The 19675-nt window shown below is 39.0% G+C and overlaps 1 protein-coding gene across 2 annotated transcripts in view; it reads left to right on the plus strand.

Annotated features, from left to right (window-relative positions):
* LOC122885791 (contactin-associated protein-like 5) overlaps positions 1-19675 on the plus strand; it is an 85264-nt gene that overhangs the window by 9655 nt on the left and 55934 nt on the right. For both annotated transcript variants that reach the window (XM_044217428.1, XM_044217429.1), the window contains exons 2-4: positions 5129-5239; positions 6137-6330; positions 18512-18659. In XM_044217428.1, the coding sequence (XP_044073363.1) occupies positions 5129-5239; positions 6137-6330; positions 18512-18659 (453 nt within the window). The remainder of the gene's footprint in view (positions 1-5128; positions 5240-6136; positions 6331-18511; positions 18660-19675) is intronic.

Here is a 19675-nt window from a genome sequence, read left to right on the forward strand (position 1 = left end):
GTGTTTTTACTCAAAAGTAAATGGAGCTTCTATAGAGATCTTTATACTCAAATGATACCTGGAGGATATGATTTCAATGAAACCTCATTTTAGTTTAAGATTATTTTAAAGCAAACTGCCCACTTTTAGACAAAGGCACGAGCAATCAAATCATGCAATAAACACAGTTAAAGACAAACATTATTATGATGTTATTCTCCCCCCTAATATTACCCTATTACTTAAACCCAACCCTAATATCACAAATATATCATAAATGTATTACCAAGGTATTAGCCACTAATGGTTACTACCTTTGTAATTACCACAGCAGTACACATTATTACCCCTTTGTTAATCAGACATTATCCCATTATTACCTCGTCGTTACCAAGCTGTTATGTAAAATGCTCCCCGGCAATCCTACAAAAAATTAACACAAACGCTGTTTCACTACATTCCTGAATGAGGGTTGAATAATTAATGTTTGACAGATGAGATGTGTATAATTACTGAAGCTGTCGATAGCCCAGTAAAACATCCTGCATGCTGCCTGTAAATGCTTAAAGGTCCCTTTAGATTATATGCAGTGTTCAGAGAAATGAAGTGCTACAGTAAACCAGGCCGTGTTTCTCAATCATTTGTATTGATGTGTGCTTCCTTGAATTCAGCCAGCATTTGGGACTAATTGTCAACCGATACCTCAGCTCTACTCAGGCTATTGCTGAGCAGAGGTCACTGAGCCCCAAAGCCTGTTAGTCCATGTGAGGTATCATATGAAGCTTCATCAATACCACACAGAGGTCTGAGGTTGCTCTGCTACCAGATATCTCTGTACCCTTTGATATTATTGACCCTGTGGTCTGTGTTTGCTCTTGTGGGGTTTATCACTGCTATAAAGGTGCTATATATGGTTTTAAGTGTTTCACTGCCCCATAGCAGAACATGCTCATGATATAATATATGGACATGTGTGTTATGTCTAGGTGGTTTTGACATAGGTTGTTTATGTTATGACAGTAAAACGAAATCATTAGCATAATAGTGTATATCTTGTTGAGCAATACCAGTGAAGTAATGGTTGAGACCGCTCCAGAGGTGGATAATAACTGAGTAATTAATATCTTGCTTTTAATAATCTCTTTCTAGCCTGTATATTTTCTTCTGTGTCAAAATAACTCACAGAACATTAATAGATGACAACTTTGTTCTATTTCATGGCTTTGCGATTTAAGGCTTTGAGTTTTTTTGGACTGTGTGTCAGAAAAGTTTAGCAACTTGAAAACATAGGCTGTGGTAACTTGTAACAGGCATCTGACCTTTTATAGACAAATAATTTATCCCAAACTGTTGCATTTTAGATTTTTGCAGTTTTTCTATATGTTGGATTTTTGCTTTTGCTTTAATTGTCCTGTGTACACAAGGCAATCATGCAAAACAGGGGGAACTGCTCTCATTGGACCACCCTGTATACATTTGTACAGTACATACTCTCATATAAAAAATCCAGTTCCATCACTGCTACTCGATGTCGTATTTGGTCAAAGTGGCAATAATTGTGAATATTTTTCTGTATATACTGATTACAATTAATCAAATCGCATCGTATTTTTTAATCTGATCATATATTTTGTATGTAAAATCCAAATCTACGAAGTAATTAGGAACTTTAGCTGTCAAATAAATGTAGTGGAGTAAAAAGTACCACGTTTTCCTCCGAAAAATAGTGTAGTAGAATTATGAAGATGCATAAAATGAAAATACTCAAGTAAAGTACAAACACCTCAGAATTGTACTTAAGTGCTGTACTTAAATGCTCTCAGTTACATTCCACCACTTGTTATTAGCATCACTTACTCTGATTAATTGGCAGAAGTCAAATATCTGTCCACTATCATTGCTACTGCTCACCTCTGTGTACAGTGACTTTATTGTTTGTGTCAGTTACAGGCTGCTGAGACCAGTTGATGTCACAATTGTTTGGTTTGGAAGCTCATTAAATTTGTACAATATTGTCTCTTTGAGCTATGTGTGTGAGTTGCACTCTGAGTTTGCAGCTGCAACTTTAATCATATGGGTTTGATCCACCCTGAGAAGAGGATCGGGTCAGATTGAGAAGCCTGCTATGCTATGCTCTGCCCTTTGCCTATCTCTATTGCATGTTCTATTTTTAGAAAATCCCTTTGGCATTTTTTCATATTCAACTGTTTGTACATTTCCTGAGACTCGATATCCAAGAGGAAACTCAGGCTTACTTATATCTGGTGAGCCATGTTTATTTGATTTGGTGTATAGTCGTCTTCAGGTGAGATTATGCCTCTGCAACTAGAGCTTCAAATATTCAGGCCGTGTGTGCTACACAGGGCACTTTGTTGTGATAATTGAGTTTGATTGAAACATCATCTCTTTTGAGCACTCAGGTTAAGGCGGGCTTGCTAATGAGCAGAGGAAAGCATTGGAAAGAGGGCTGTATGTACAGTATGGCTGAGTTACTATCAAACAATGAATCTCACAATGAAGAGGATGAGTGGGAAGTTTCAAAGATCTCATGTTATCCCAGCTTAAAGTGAAACCTATAGCCAAACAGCATTTCTGCTTCACTTCTTAGACGCCTGATGTCCTTGAGTTGAAAAGGTTATTTGTTATTTACATTCAATATGACAACAGGCCAAAGAGCAGAGTGAGAGCTCACTGAATCTACAGTATACGTGTTTGCAGTCATTCATTGGGGAATAAATGGCTAAGAGTGTTGGAGATATTGGCTGTAGAGATGTGTGCGTTTTTTGAATATAATAGGAGTACATGGTACTGTTGCTCAAAGCGGCAAAAAAATACATTTGAAAAACTCAACAGCAATGTCTCATTCCAGAAATCATGACCGGGATACTCAAGAGAATCCACAGATTTGTTGTGAGCAGTTTCACGTAGGAACTATTTTCTTTCTACCGAGTAACCGGGTCATGATTAGAGGAAAGAGACATTGCTGTTGATTTTTCAAAAGTATTTTTTGGCGCTTTGAGCACCACAAGCCGAGTGCCATATAGTTCAATTATATTCAAAAAAATGCAGACATTTCTATGGCTGATATCTCCAAAACTCGGCATCTCACACCAGAACAATCTAGATGGATAAATTTAACTACAGGAAAGAGGAAAAATTTGTCTTTGATTTTGGGGTGAACTGTCCCTTTAACCTTTAATGAAACTGCACACTGACTCCAAACCACAAATGTATTTAAGTAGACAACATTTTGGTTTCAGTCAGAACTACATCAGGTCAAGTTTGACCCAAATAAATTTGCAGCTTGCAGGCACTACTCTTTTTCATCTATTATTTTTATCTCTGGTGTGCTTCAAACCCAAGAGCGTCAACATGACACTTTCTGTGCTGGCCTTCTGTTGGTCTGTAGAGAAAAATATCATCCTAGCAAACTGAAACTGAAAGCTCTTGCTCTATAGCAGTTGATGTACTTGTGATTTCAAGAGAGATTAAGTGTTCCCTCTTGTCTTGCAGTTGTGTGCATGTGTTTATGTCTATGTGTGCAGATGCACGTCTGGGTTCATTTGGCTATGACATTCAAGCCCCTGAGCCTTGCATAGAGATCGTGAGTCAGCTTCAGAGGATTTTCAGTTATCCCACAGGCCAAGGAGCAGCTTTGCAGACAAATCATCCTCCATCCATAAGTCTTCCTGACTGACAGCCAGGCATTTGGCTCAAGACCAAATCTGTAAACAACAACAGGGTCATTTTGCACATAGAGAAACTTTCTCTGCACTTGCACAGCAGCTCATATCACCTGTCAATATGAGAACATACACCATCGAAATATTGTTGGTTTGTTTCACCTTTTCTAAGCTGTCAAGGTCTCATTGTTGTATATGATGGTGTAAAGGGTGGATTGAGTGAAGGAGCAAAGCATTTGTCCGGGCTTTGGATGTGTAACCTCACATCGGAGAGGTTTTGTCAGCTCTTCAACCAGAGATGCATCATGACAGAAAGGATGCATGGATACAGATTGAAAAAAAGATAGGAGGAGTGAGAGTTACCCTTTAGGGATCAAAGTAGCATCTGGGAGACTTTTGACAGATTAACAGTGCTGTGCTTGCATAATAACCGCAGTTCCAGTAGTGGTGTGTTAAGATTGCATGCCACTGTTCTCATTCCCCCAATGAACATCTGCAACTGCAGCTCTGCCATAATTTGAGTCTTGGACAAAACAGCTTGATCCACTTTAGTCACACTTGAAATCAGGATTAGAGAAATCTCTTGGCTACCGATCTGAGAGCAGTCAAATCAGGTCAGTCGAAATTCAGGGGGACGCCCAAAAGCAGAACGAGCTCATGCTGTCAGTTCTGCTGTGCTCTTGTCTAGCAGATGGATGGCCAATTGCCACTCCAGATGTGCTCAGAATCCATCTGAACTCGAAGTAGAAAGGCATCCAAAAACAAAAAGCCTCACGCACTCAGGAGTGAACTGCACTCTGATGGAGAGAGTACAGGGATAATTGTAATCAGGCTGGTGCCAGTTTTCATTACGTTCTCAGATACAGGCCTTAATGTAGCTCTGCACTAAAGTAAAGCCAAACAGCAGAGAGGCTGTTGTTGTGCGACTCGCTGCTCTTATTGTGGCAGGCAGGGTGGATCAGAGGAAGATGAGACTGACAGGTTTAGATTACTGGACTCTTAATCTGCTCCTGCCTGTTGGACGTGATGTAATCTCATACTATGGGATTAGAAAGAACACACACATACACCCACATGCACACAAAGGGAGCCGTAGTGTTTTCTGTGCTATTTTCAAGGGTCACTGCATGTGTTAATAGACAGTTTGAGGTGTCTGAGAACTGGATAAGTGAGCCAGCCCTGTTATTTTCCCCGGTTCTTTCTTTAAAACTCTACCGCCGACAGGTAAAGATGCACTTTGAACCAACATGTTTAACTTCTCAAGGATGCATTTTCTATTATTTCTGTCAGCTGAAAAAATCCAAGTATGGCAAGCAGTGAAACCCTTCAGGACCATTCTTCAAATAGTCAGATTCACATGTGAAATACATTATATGAACTATATGCAACAAGATTTAAAAAAACACAAATTGTTGAAGTTAATGGCCTCTGAATTATCTATGTTTTCTTTTTGTTTTCTTCCACAGATAGTTGCAATGGTCCTCTGCTATCCACATTACCCCATTCATCTTTTCAGAGCTCCTCTCAGTCCTCAGTCAGTTATGCTGCTCACAACGCCAAGCTCAACAGAAGAGATGGTGAGTACTCGCATGGATTCAATATTTCCACATGCTTCAGATACGCACCACCCACCTGCTCTCCCAGCCGTTACCAGTCTAACTAAACCATAGACGTAGCAGGACATAAAACACTCATATGACCCCTTTTTGTAATGGTCAAATGGGTTGTCTTTGAAGGCAATGACAAATGAGGTATGAGGACTTGCTGCATTTCCACATGTTGCAATTCAAAGGGGTGCTGTTTCATTAAAATGTACTGTGAAACAGTAAACTGGCTTGTCATCATCTCTTGCTCCTTTAGTCTCAGTCACTCCTCTGATACAATTTATAGCCTCTGAGGTAAAAAGGGAACTGCTGTTGAATAAGTAGCATTCAACAACTACAGCTCCCATGAGCTTTGGACATACTTCATGTATGTCATCTAAACCTAATTAGAATTACAGTTGGTGAATACAAAGATAATCATTTTTAGATTGTAGAAAAGGTACTAAAATATTACTAGCAGGTGCATTAATGGATGGCTTATAATATGAACAGACTAACATTTCATGTTTCAGTCTCCAGAAAGACAAATGACAGACACGCTCAATATTGTGGAATACATTGTGGAACAGAGGCTAGCTTGTTGAGCTAGCAGGATTCTGCTCTCTATACGTTTTCAAGCTAGGTTGTACACATTTCAAAATGAATCAGCTATCAGCGAAGAACTGAGGACCTCCACTGTGGCGGCTGGAGTGTAACTTCACCTTGAAGCCTTCCATATGCAAACACTCCCTGTGTACAAATCAGGACTTTATACATTTTTGCAATCTGAGCCCAGCGGCGACTGAGAATAAACCACAACAATCCTCTGTTAGTCAACAAAATCAATGTTTAATGGATCCCCTCTGCCTGTATTTCTCTGCCCTCCTTCAGGAGCAGGAGGCTGGTCTCCCATGGTGACCGACCAAGACCCCTGGCTCCAGGTGGACCTCAGGGAGCAGATGGAGGTGACGGCTGTGGCTACACAAGGACGGTATGACAGCTGGGACTGGGTCAGCAGTTACCTGCTGCTCTACAGTGACACAGGCCATGCCTGGAAACAGTACAGGCATGAGGACAGTGTAGGGGTGAGTCTACACACAGATGTTTAATTTGATCAGCTTTCTGTATGACTGATACATCGCTGATTTGCTGTTTACTGTTTACAACTGTGAATTTGTGCCAGAAGCGAATAAGCATATTTCGCAAACTATTGGGGTTTTTTTCATTTACAAATGTTGAACAAACAAGAAAAGCAAATAATATACAGTAAGTAGGCTGTGACAGTAGTGTATATATATATATATATATAATATATATATATATATATATGTATATATATATATATATGCAATGTTTTTGCAGGAGTTATTCTCATCATGAACACGGACAGTAAGAATTACATTTAGCCTTCTGTCACATGAGATATCTCTTTTTCATGCTCTGTTCTTCGGGACCAATCTTTTGATGACATTGCAGGTCAAGGTCAGATAGCACATCCTCTCACTTTTTCTGACACATTTCAAGGTGTGGGAAGTGTTTGGTGTCAACGCAATTATTCTAGAGCTTTTTTTGTCCTCCATGTAATGCCAGTCACAAGTTGTTATGCCAGCCTTTATAAGGACTCAGGGTCTAAGAAAATAGCCTAATGTTGGCACATGTCATTAAGTCTTTATTGTGCTTGCCCCAGTTATGTCAAGGGCTGCTGACAAGATGTTAAATTGGTTTTTTGTGAGTTTTTCTACTTGGCAGTCCAATTAACAGACTGTTTAGTTGCCCACTGGCATGTCACTGCTGCAAAGTGGGTCTTTTTTCATTGTGTTGAAATGTGTTGTGTGTTGTTTTAATTATTCATCTTCCTCTATCTTTTTAAAAATGCATTATCTACTGGAATGAATTAGAAATGAAATGAAAAATCACTAAGACAATAATAAGACGGTTCTAACTCTGAGACAGGTCAACTCTTTTTTGAAGCCAAGTCAGAATCTCCCTCCACAAGCCCTGTAAAAATTTCACACAAAATGTGTTCAATCCAAGGCTGACAATAGTCCCCAACAAACGAACACACTATTTTACTTCTGTTTGAGTAACGTTTACTAAAAACTACAGTGCCCAGCTTTTTTTTTTAGAAAAGTATATAGCCTTTTTTAAGTCAGCATACAAGGAATTTATGATGGGTAGTTTTCAACTTCAAAAGAAATTGCTTAAACAAAGTTAAATTGCAATGATTAACTCCAGCTATACTTCCTTCTTTATTATGGAGGGTTGAAATATAACAAAAAATAGTACTTAAACACTTAAATTATGAGCAGAGGTTTTTTGTGTGGTTAAGCAGCAGCTCAGTCTGGTCATGACACAAGCTTTGCATCATTCGCTGTCGTTTTAGATATTTAACCAGAGGTTTTTTTGTTTATTTAAACAAGAACAAAGTAAGAGTAAGAACTCAATTTTGAATTAGTGTCAAAATATAAATAAAAGTGTACAGTTCCCCACAAATAATATGAAATATTTACAGACATTTTCTTTATGTGTGAGCCAATGATTGACCGGTTGAAATATCATGATAAATAGCTCAGTTTCTTCCACACACTGTCAGTCCTCATATCATTATGTTTGAGAAGGAAAATAAAGCTGCCGTGTAGTGAAAAGAGAAGACCTTATGTACAGATATCACCAACATGACCTGCAGCTATCACCCTTTATAAGTGACTCATGAGAGTCAAATTTTTAAATTCATATAGCACTCAACCATGGCATTCAGTGGCCTGTCATACGAGTCAAAACAGGCATCATCATCCTCTGAAACTTGGCAAGCATTAAAACCAGGTGTGACTGGTCTTTGTATTTACTGATGTGTATTAAATGCACACACACAGACAATTTAAATCCCACGCCTCCCCCTTTTTTGGGGGGGAGGGGGGGTGTTCATGTGAACTTAACTTAAAATAGTGCAGGATGAATGGCAGCCAATTAGTCTGCAATCTCTAATGAAACTCTCACCCAAGCTGACTAACTACAGCTTTCACCAAGACCTTGCTGATACTAACTCACATCCGTCTGGCATTTTAACAAGTGAAACTCAAAGGTAACGGCTCACTGCCAGAAACTGAACTGAGGGGCACTAATGAGAGAGCAGCAGCTGCTGATATGAATGCTAGCTCTCAGCCACTCTGAGCTAATGCCGAACCAAATTAGCTCCATAGAAAAATTACCTCTGTAAAAAACAGGGCTAAAGGTCGACTCTCCTGCTGGCATTTCCATCTCCTGCAATGTTTAAAAACAAAATGGTATGGAACAAACAAGTACTGATAATTTTGATATTTCTAAAGTCCCTACAGTAGTCTGTCTTAAAATATATAATGATATATAACATAATATAATATTTAGTTTGTCCTGAGGGTGGCGCTAGATTTTTAGTTTAATCCTCTTGAGCATAAATTACATTCTTAATAGATTATTAGATACTGTATTTTGTGTGCAAAGTTGACATTTTTGTCTCGTTTCACTTAAATCTGGCGAGCAGTTTTTGAGATTAGTTTTGGGGGAAATTTCTCCTTGATGATGGCTCTAGAGAAAAAGTCGAAGAGTCACCAAAATCAATGGCAGCTGTCCTCTGAGGACCATTTTATGGCAATCTGAACATATGGACATATCTTTCCCTAGATCAAAGTGTTGGCAGGAATTACTGACTTCATCAGGAATTACTCACTTCATCCTTAAAGGGACAGTTCACCCCAAAATCCAAAAATGCACATTTTTCCTCTTACCTGTAGTGTTATTTATCCATCTAGATTGTTTTGATGTGAGTTGCCAAGTTTTGGAGATATTGGCCATAGAGATGTGTGCATTTTTCTGATTATAATGGGAGTATATGGTACTGTTGTTCAAAGTGCAAAAATAAAAAATACATTTGAAAAACTCAACAGCAATGTCTTTTTCCAGAAATCATGACCCGGATACTCAAGATAATCCACAGATTTGTTGTTAGCAGTTTAATGTAGGAACTATTTTCTTTCCATAGATCGTTCCCTTGTATTTTTGATTTTGGGGTGAACTGTCCCTTTAAGCTGCACCACTCAGTATTAATACACTCAAAATCAAGTAAAAACAGTGACAATGGAAATTAAATCGCATATAGCCTTTGACATATAACAAAACATAAATGCATATAATCTCTTCTTCCTGTGCAAACATTAAGTTTCCATAGTTTCTCCCTTTTTTAACTTCTTTGTCTCACTTTAATGATTCACTAGCCTGTTTTTTCTCTGACCTCAGTAACAGTGTTGACATCACCGTGTGTTCCTGAGCAAAGCCTGTTGTTTCACAAGAGAAACATGTGAAACAACAGGATCACACTACTCTACAAGCTGATAATAACCTAATTAGTGCAAGCCAGGGGAGAAAATCTGTGGAAACGTTGATGAAACTTGTATCACCTTGTGCTGTGAAAAAACTACTGACTTACAAAGATTTACTCTTGAAAGTGTGAAAAAATAGGTTTGTGCTTGATGGTACTTTTTAAAAGTAAACTCTTTAAAAATGGCAGAGCCCCTGATTTAAATCCTGCTTTAACCTAATTCCCTGTATAACATTTGCAATCTACTCCACGGTGAATTAGCTGGATGCTCTTTGCAAATATTCACAGGTGGGAAGAGGAATGTTTTCTAGCAGGGGGTTCCAGATTACCTTCATTATCCTTGAAAAGCCTTATTTAAAAATCTATTTTTACTGCAGTTGTGAATAAATGTGTGAAACAAATTCTATTCCTTAAGGGGAAGATTTAAGCATTAATGTTCATGCTTGTTAGTTGTTCAGGTAGATGGGGATCTAACAAGGATTAAAATTTGTTTGCCTGAGTGCTAATTTGTCTTTTATCTGAGTAATTTTCTGCTCCCAATTTAATTTCTTCTAATAACACATAACAATAACACCTCTGATTGGACTTGTATGATGATTGTGCCTGTAATATTATACAGCCGTATCTCATAGGAAATTCAAACATAAATATGTATACAAAAATGTGATCTCTGTGTGTGTTTCTTGTTTCTTTGGTCCAGACTGAAATATCTCGACAACTGTAGAATCGATTGCCATGAAATGTACAGATATTCTAGGTTCCCAGAGCTTGAATTATAATAACCTTGGTGTGATGGCCTGACTTTTCATTTAGCACTATCATCATAATCTAAGTTTTTCCAATACTTTGGTTTATGACTAAATATAGCCTCAGCTCTACCTTGTGTTTAGTGCTAACTAGCAAACGTTAGCATGCTAAGACCCTAAACTAAGATGGTGAACATTGTCAACACAACCTGTTATACATCAGCATGTTAACCTTGCCGTTGTTTAACACAAAAACAAAAACAGCTTATGTGCCACATGTAATCATATAAGGTACAATCACAGTAAAATGTAATCTCGCCAGTTCCTTCAATTTGTGCATTAAAAAGAATAGGAATAGTAATAAATATGTGTGAAGGGTGGGGGGCAGTCTTAGGCAGTGACCTCATTTAGGATCCTAGTGGCCTGAGGTCAGAAGCTCTTCCTGAGCCTTTCAGTGCTGGGCTGGAGTATCTGGTACCTTCTTCCAGACCGCAGCAGGGAGAAAAGGCTGTTATCCGGGTGGTTGGGATCTTTAATGATTCTACTAGCCTTATTCTTGCAGCGCCTGGTGTAAATATCCTTTAGACAGGGTAGAAGGATCCACAGAAGGATCCACATGCACAGTGAGGTGTTAATCCCAGGTCCTTGAGCTGTGTGACTAGCCTGGAGGGAACTATGGTGTTAAATGTTGAACTGTAATCAATGAACAGCAATCTCACATTGCTCTCCTTGTTGTCCAGGTGAGTTAGGGTCGTGTGGAGGATGTGTGCTATGGCGTCTTCCGTTGATCGGTTGGGACAGTAAGCAAACTGTAGTGGGTCCAGTGTGCTTAGTAGTGAGGAGCAGATGTAATCCTTGACCAGCCGTTCAAAGCACTTCATCAGTACAGAGGTGAGTGCCACTGAGCGATAGTCATTCAGGCAGGCTGGTCTTGTTTTCTTGGGCACAGGAATGATGATGGACTTCTTAATGCACGTGGGTATGACAGACTGAGCCAGGGAAAGGTTGAATATCGTTGTGAACACCGGCGCTAGTTGGTCAGCACATAGTTTGAGGATTTGTAATTTGTCATAGTTCTTAGATCTTGCCACATGCTTCTGGGATTCTGGAATTGTATTTTCACTTTCTTCTTCTTGTCCATGTTTCCAGACTGTAGCCCTAAGTTGTAGGCTGCAGTGCATATGTTTCTGGCATCCCGCATAGTTCTGGTAATCCATGGTTTCTGGTTGTGGAATGGTTTAACTGTAGTTGTGGGTACAGGGTTGTGATGTGTTGGTTTACAAATTAAATCCACCACAGACTCACTGAATCCATTGATCTCATCTGTGACGTCGACAGTGGTGTCCTGGATCATGCTCTAGACTGTGTCATCTAGTGCAAACTGTAGAGCGGCCTCTGATATGGGTGTGCATATGTTACATACATTACATGTTTCACATAATTTGACCTCAACACAGTGGCGATTCTACAGTCTGTTTGGGCCCTAGGCAACAACTAAATAACTTCAGGAACTGATATAACAAAAAACAGGGTTATATTGTCATAAAGAAACTAGGGTATGTGTTTTCAATAAAAGTGAAATGTATTGAACTCACAGTTATATGAACAGTTAGATCAGCACTGATCTGACTGTGTTGGTGTATCTTCCTGCTCATGACAGGCAGTAGGTTGGGTGGCCATCATCCCACTGGAGGTGGACGTTGAACTGATATGACAAAAAAACAACAGGGTATATACTGTCATGAAGAATCTTAAGAGGGCATGGTATATTTTATCAATTAAAGTGGAATACTAAACTTACAGTTTTCATTATCAGCATTTGGAAGGGGCACTTTATCCTCCTCTTTTGTTGCGGTCAGAAACTTCAATAATGATCTTGAGAATGACTTCCGGATGGGAGCCGAAATGTCTTGATTCTGAAAACAGTGTCCAGATGACTATGACTGAAACCTTTGCTACGATCTTGAGGAGAGATAAGAAAGTGATATAGTAGCCTATATGATACTTAGTAGCATGTCAATTCAAAATGCTTTCACACTATATAATTAATTCCTCAAGTACAACTTTCAAATGTTCTCTTTGGACAGCTTTCATTATTCATAGCTTTTACAGGATTCATAACTTAGCTTGGACACAGCTTTCATCAGTGAAGTTGCAGAAAAAGCTATTGACAGTTAGCTGTTTTTTTCCCTCCGAATCACTCCATTGTTTCATACAAAAGGTCTACTCTAGGAATGCCAGAGAAAATGTTAATGGTTGAATGGTTGTGTGAAGTTTCAATACTGTAGCTTATTCGCTTTCTTCCATCCTGCTAGATAGCAATTTAGTGGAGTGCTGCACTTAACGGCGGACCTGGACCCACAGTCCAGGCTGGAGTCTCCAGCTCCGCTAGCTAGGTTAACTAACAGAAAACATGAAAGAATAAACACCATTAGTCTAACGCAAGCTGAAGTTATTCAAGTGTGACGGGCAGAGGAGCTGGTTAACTATCAAAAAACGTGATAGAATAAACACCATTAGTCTAATGCTAGTTGAAGTTATTCAAGTGTCTTCCCCATAGTTAAGGCTAACGTTAGGCTAAATAACATCATTCAGACAGTTATTTACTGTTATATAACTTGTCATTATCTGCTCCACTTACCACTTACTACCTTCTTTTTTCACTTCATTTTCATTGACTTTCAGTTCAAACTTTATGTATCATGCAAGTTTGACGGGAATGACATGGGGCCCCTTCAGGGAGGTTTTCTAAACAGATGTAATTTCAAAAAGTCCAGTGTTTAAGGGGGATGTGTTCACGGTGTTAGCCACATTTTGAGACACTGCTGTGGAGTAAAGTTTGTCAGCCCTCGGTGGCCTCGTAACGGCCTGGGGCCCCAAGCAGTTGCCTGCCTTGCCTGTTTTCTTCCTGAACGCTTTGTGCTATTGCAACCACATTTGGTGGACATGTGTAGATATGATGTCTGAGTGGCCATGCTTTAAGCAATCAGCCTGTTCCAAACGGGCATGTGCTCCTAACGGCCATGCCCTGAATGGGCACTGCACTAGTTAAAGAAAAACCTTGACAGTACCTTATTACTGTAACTCTAACTTTTACCCAAAATTTTACTCAATAGGTGTATTAGACATTAGACAAAGAAATATCTAAGACCCCCCTCTTTTACTACCTATAATATTGAAAAAATATATAAGGCATTTTTAATCCTGGTCAGTGGACTTCTGGCTAACTGGCAATCAGGGAATGCTGTAGTATTTTCACAAGGTCATGTAGCAAACTGTAGCTTTCTCTTCACTATGTGTTCCCTTAGGCTGTTTAACTGGCCAATGACCTTTTGGAACATACTGTAGCGTCTTCATCGCCGGAAGCAGGATTTATCCCCCAGTGAATTAATTAAAATAAACTTTTGTGCCTGTGCTGTATGCAACACAAAGGAAAACTGACACAAGGGAGCTCATCACTGGAGAGGACGCATAAAGAGTCTTAATGAATGGAGAGGGAAACAGTTCCACACAGACAGAAACATACATAGAAATAATGATGTCACTGTGGGGTGAGGACTGTTTATGTGGATAAGGACCGACCTCGGTCCTCTGGACCTCTGGAAAATCTTCTGCACCCTCAGGCCTTTATTCCAAGACTTTACTTCATCTCCCAGCTGGAACACACAGGATGTTCTGTTGCAAGTTTATCCACAGAGGAAAAAAACAAACGTCATAGCTCAGGACAGCCTCAGTGGTGTTCTTGTAGTGGTATTGCTCTTGAATACTAATAACTCATGCTGATGTGAGTTTTTCTTAGCTAATGAACAGTTAGAATGACGGCACTGCAGCCTCAATCAGAGTTCATTTGGTTTATTAGATTTTCCAGACGTTCAGCTGGGAATCAAGCGGAAAGACTGGATTAACTAGAGAAGCAATTTGTGTGTGAATGCTGGCTGTTGAATGATACATGTTGAATAATACCAATAATGTCTGAAAAATGTGGAATATTTTAAGGTTTGTTGAAAAGCTGACGTCAAACTGAATTGCTGGCTTTAAAAGTTGAATAGTAGCAATAATGTATCAAAGATGTGGAACATAAGGTTTGAATGGAGGTCTTCACCATCTTGGGCTTTTATTTTGAAAATCTGAAATGACACTGTGTGTGTGTGTGTGTGACAGAGGTAGATTCGAATTATGAATTAGGATTTTTTATTTCTGTCCAGTACATCTGCGAGGTAAAATTATTGTTTTTCTCAATGGAGTCTGGTGGGCTGTAGCTACCTTTTGTTTTGGTCTGAGATACCGGTTCTTTAGTGCGACATTTAGTGGCAGTGATTGTCGTTTACAGCAGTGGTTCCCAACCTTTTTTGTCAGCCATACCCACACAGCCCTATCAGATGGGCCTAAGTACCCCTTTGATGGATGGGATGACTTTATGATATTGTTCAATGGTATTTTTCAGTAGTTTTGGCCAAGTTTACAATTGTACTACTGCCATTTGGAATAACAGAAACTGGTTGTTTCAACCATTTACTTTACTTTTAGCTATCTTTTTAAGTAGACTTTCTGCAGTCTTAATCAACTTGCAATTGACTCAGGTTAGTGGAAAATGGAGGCATGTCTTGTACAGACTACCATAGTTGGTAAGTTATTGTGACAATAACTATAAAGATCACCATCACATAAATTTGTAATCTTACATGTGTGTTGATTTTTCTCCTAAACAAAAATATGTGGATATATATCATCAAATCAAAATTTCTATATTTTCAAATTAGCTGAGCTGCACAATTTTTCCACATACCCCCTGGTAACTGCAGAAGTACCCATTGGAGGAATCACTGGCTTACAGGACCAAAGGTTGAAAATAGCTGAACCATAGCATAAATGTCATTAAAAAGCTGAACATTTTGATATTTGTATGGTTTCTGTAGCTAAATAGATGCAGGGGTTGCAGAAATTGAGTTTATTGAAGAGAGACAGGCAGACAGACAGACAGAGAGTGAGTGACAGATAAGCAGACAGACAGACAGACAGACAGGAAGTGTGAGAGATGGACAGAGACAGACAGACAGACAGACAGACAGACTGAAAAAGATGAGGGAGACAGTCAGACCGAGAGAGACAGAAAGAGGTGTGTGTGTGTGTGTGTTTGTGTGTGTGTGTGTGTGTGTGTCAAACTGCACTAATTAGCAGTCAATCAGCTGTGACTTCCCTGAGATCCAAGGTTGCCATGGTGATGCTAACTGCTGTGTGTGACTTCTGACTGAATGAGTTCATTTCATAGACATAGCTGAGGCGCACCTCTCATATTCCTGCTTCTAGCTCAAAGACCGTAACTCCTTTCGCCAAAGTTAAAACAGCGTAAGAGAGAGGAAAACCTGCTGCAGAGGCTGTGTGAGATTTGTGCGTGTAGTGTCAAAAATGTGGGAATGAGAGCAGGTTAGAAAAGTCAGTTTTTCTGCCTCCCTCCCTCCTGAGTTTGTTTGACTCCATAGTTACATGTTTGCGACCGGCACACATTTTCAAATTGTGGGAATGACAGCAAGTTGAAGAGAAGAGTTTTTCCTTTGCACTCTGACAGTTTGGTCCTTCACTCTAACTCTGAACATCTCACCCAATACACACTCATGGTAAACTCTTTTTGTTCTGTTTTGAACTGTGATTGTGTAAAAGGTATGAAAGATATGAAAAGGTTGAATTAATGTGAGTAAGTCCCAAGGATTGTGAACGTTTTAAAGTTTGAATGGAGTTTCTACGTTAATGTATGTTTTAGTGGTAAAAGCTTGAAGATGATTGAGTTTGAAGGCGTTTCTCATTGACTGCCATTGTAACTTTACTTCAAACAAAAAAAAAACAATAACTTTTTAAAAGATTTAATGGGATTTGAAAGGTTGAATAATACTGTTGAAGAAAAACTTGCACTGAAGAGATGGCCTCAGTTGATTAAAGGAATAACTCGAGGCCCAGTTGCCCATAAGCCCCAGTTGGCATTACATGAATATATGTTTATTACAAACAAATCCGTCGACAGAGAAGCACTGTGGCAGCGTGTACACATAGGCACAGCCAACACAAAACTCAGCCTTACATCCAAATACATTCAGTACTTATAGGAAAAGAGGGAGGTACATACAGATCATAAATCAGGAGACAACTGTAAAGCAGAGACTGATTCAATATGTGCAACTAATCAGAACAGTAGGAGTCTAGGCGATTACCCCAAGGCCCACCTTATCAACAACCTCAGACAGCCGGCTCCTGTTGACCCAAAATTACATAAACATACGACCTTAGTGTCTCTCTTGTGGAAACCATTTGTCAGACCAAGTACCACGCATTCTATTAGACCCCTTATAAATTCTATTACACCCATAAACCTTTATGTCAAGTTTTTCTCCCACAAATACCCAGAAAGTACAGAAGATGTGTGACATTTTGATGTTTGAATGGAGTTTCTAGTTGAAAGTATGAACGAATAGAGAAGAGTTGAAAAACATTGAAAAACATTCTGTCCATTCATTTGAATGGGGAAAATTTCCTGGAAAACCTTACATATTTTGGAAATTATGAAAGTTATCAAAAATCTGAATAATAGCTCACCATTCCTAATTGAGCTGAATATTTTGATGTTTGAATGAAGTTTCTATGTTGAAAAATGTAGAAGGAGTTAATTGTTATCATTATTAATCATAATAATAATAATAATAATAATAATGACATTATATGTAGAAGAACATAGGCTGTGAATGCTTGTTTGACTAATAAATAATTACTAAAGATTGTTTTATTCCGAACTTTAATTCTGATTGTTGCTTATCTAGTCATGAATATTTTATATGAATATGTTATAAGGAAAAACGTAAGATTTTAAATCCCATCTTCAGGGGCTTTAAATTACAGCTGTTGTATGCAGAGCAATCAAATAGTCTACTGCAGTGTGTTTTACACAAATCCTGAAAATAACATGGTCATGGCGCCCTGTATGACAGGCACAGCAGCATGTTTTCATCAGCCTCATTCCTGATAAAACGCTAAAGACTACATTTGATTTTTTGGCTTTTAGAAAACCGAAGTGTCATGAATATGTAGGTCTTGTTTTTTTCGAGGTGTCTCTTATTTCGGTTGCTCTAAAAGCTGTTTGCAGCACTGAAGTAATAAATTTGCTTTGACCAAATGTATAAGCCCCGGTGCCATTTGTTAATCCTTCCTGTGCAGACGTGAATTACTGTGCATGTGGAAATAAGCCTAGCTTGTACATGTGTTAAGATTCAGCCACAAGGCTCCACTCAGCAAACAGCTCAAAATGGGAAAGCACTGGCATAAATCACAATAACAGCCTTAACAGTCGCACTGTTGCCTTGATTATCTACCAAGAGGCAGGATCCTGGTGCATTTAATGATGCTTCTGCTTTGCAGCGTTCTAAAAGCATCGGACGGTCATTTGTGCCGCTGGTCATTGTGTTTCTGTTGTTAAAGAAAGCTGAATTATTGGCCTTGTCTGACTGTGTTGAACTATTCACAAAAGCCTGGAGCTCCACTGCCAATGATCCATATGTTTGGTTCTTTATAGTACGAGTACTTATTGATTTGATATGTCACCTGCCTAGAATCGGTTATGAAGAAGCTGGTAATCAGTCATTTGAGAGGAGAGGTTGTTTGTCTCTGTTTCTGTCTCCATCTTTCACACGTTCTCTGTTTCTCTGTCCATGTCCCCTGGCTTTAGAGGAGGGGCGTAAAGGAAAAACAAAGAATGACATCTCACAATTGTACTCAGAGGTTTTTGTTTTTAGCTCTGCAGGGAGAAAACACAATACGCAAGCCCTTATTTTGCCCCTGGCTGCCTCAGTGGTGATTTTTCCTCTGTCTCACATGGACCTGTTCGAATGGATATTCTCATATTTCTACACCACACGATGATTCTCATCAGTTCACATCAAATAGTATGTTCAAGGATAGGAAGAAGACATTGCCTTTGGGTTTGCTTTGTCAGCACTTTGTTGTTGTCTGCACTATTCAAGGATTTTGATTTTTATTCTGCTTACATTTCAAGTATTCAGCTAAACTTTTCTACTCATTATTCATTTCGGATCTGAGGTCATTTGTTGTTTCTCAGTGGAGCCTTGGTCACTGGTTTTATGCTGCCATTATAACCACAATCTTTCTCCGTCTGTGGTCTTACAGAGATTTGTCGGGAATGTGAATTCAGAGACTGTTGTCCAGAACAAGCTGTCCCACCCAGTGAGAACGCGATTCCTGCGTTTCGTCCCTCTTGGCTGGAACCCCAGTGGCTGGATGGGCCTCAGAGTGGAGGTGTACGGCTGCTCCTACAGTGAGTCACACACACCCTACAGTTAATACCACACTCTGAAAGCACTCAGTCTACACATCAAACCTCTGTAGTTACACCACCTAGAAGGAATTTCTTCATTTATACATCCGGCTTTGCAGCTAAACTCTTGATGGAGAGTAATGAGGCCTATTTTCTCTTTACTTGGTTTTAACATGCTGTTTGATACTCCAGACAGCTGTGTCATGATGAATCAAAAACCAGACACCCAGGGTGTGAAACATTCAGTATTTGCACATCACCTCTTCTGTTCCAGAAATAAAAACTTACTACTACTGTGGCTCTGGATTTCAGTTGTTAGCAAAATACTAGTACAATAAACAACAATATCATCTTGACCGTGAAAGGGAATATTATTTTGAACATGTATGTAGCTTTATAGACTTTATGTGCTAAACAGCAAACTGAAAAAACTCCAAAATACTCCAAAACAAGCTATTTCTATTTCTATCTATTTCCCAATTTTTATGCTCTGTCTGACGTCTGACCAGTCTGTGCTAGTTTAGATAGCAGGCTACCTGTTATTTTATAGCTTTGTTTACCCTGTAGCAGCTACAAATACAACAAAGTGTTGAGTGGACCTGATTTTCTTGCAAAGTACAGTATGATTAGTAAGAACTATAATGACCTAAAAAAACACAAAGTAGAGATGGATACTGTAAAAACCTGCCCAGTGCAGCTTAGATCATTACATTGCTGATACTAATATTGATGCCTTTACTGCTTACACTTACGCCGATTAATACTAAAATCATAATTTTGTTTGCTTGTTTGTCTTTCCCAATATTTAATTATCTCCTTGTCTCATGATGTGAAATGCTGTTTATATTCAAAATTTACCAATTTCATTGTAAAAATATCTTGAGATGTTAAACATTGTTTTCTGGTTGTCACAACTTAAATGCCTCTTTATCTCAGGATAACATGCTTTTATACTTCGGAGTCTATCCAGGCATGTGGGTTTCATCATTGCTCTCTGCCATGACAGAAAAAAATGT

This window comes from Siniperca chuatsi, linkage group LG12 (genome assembly GCF_020085105.1).
Source record: "Siniperca chuatsi isolate FFG_IHB_CAS linkage group LG12, ASM2008510v1, whole genome shotgun sequence".
Classification (NCBI taxonomy): Eukaryota; Metazoa; Chordata; class Actinopteri; order Centrarchiformes; family Sinipercidae; genus Siniperca; species Siniperca chuatsi.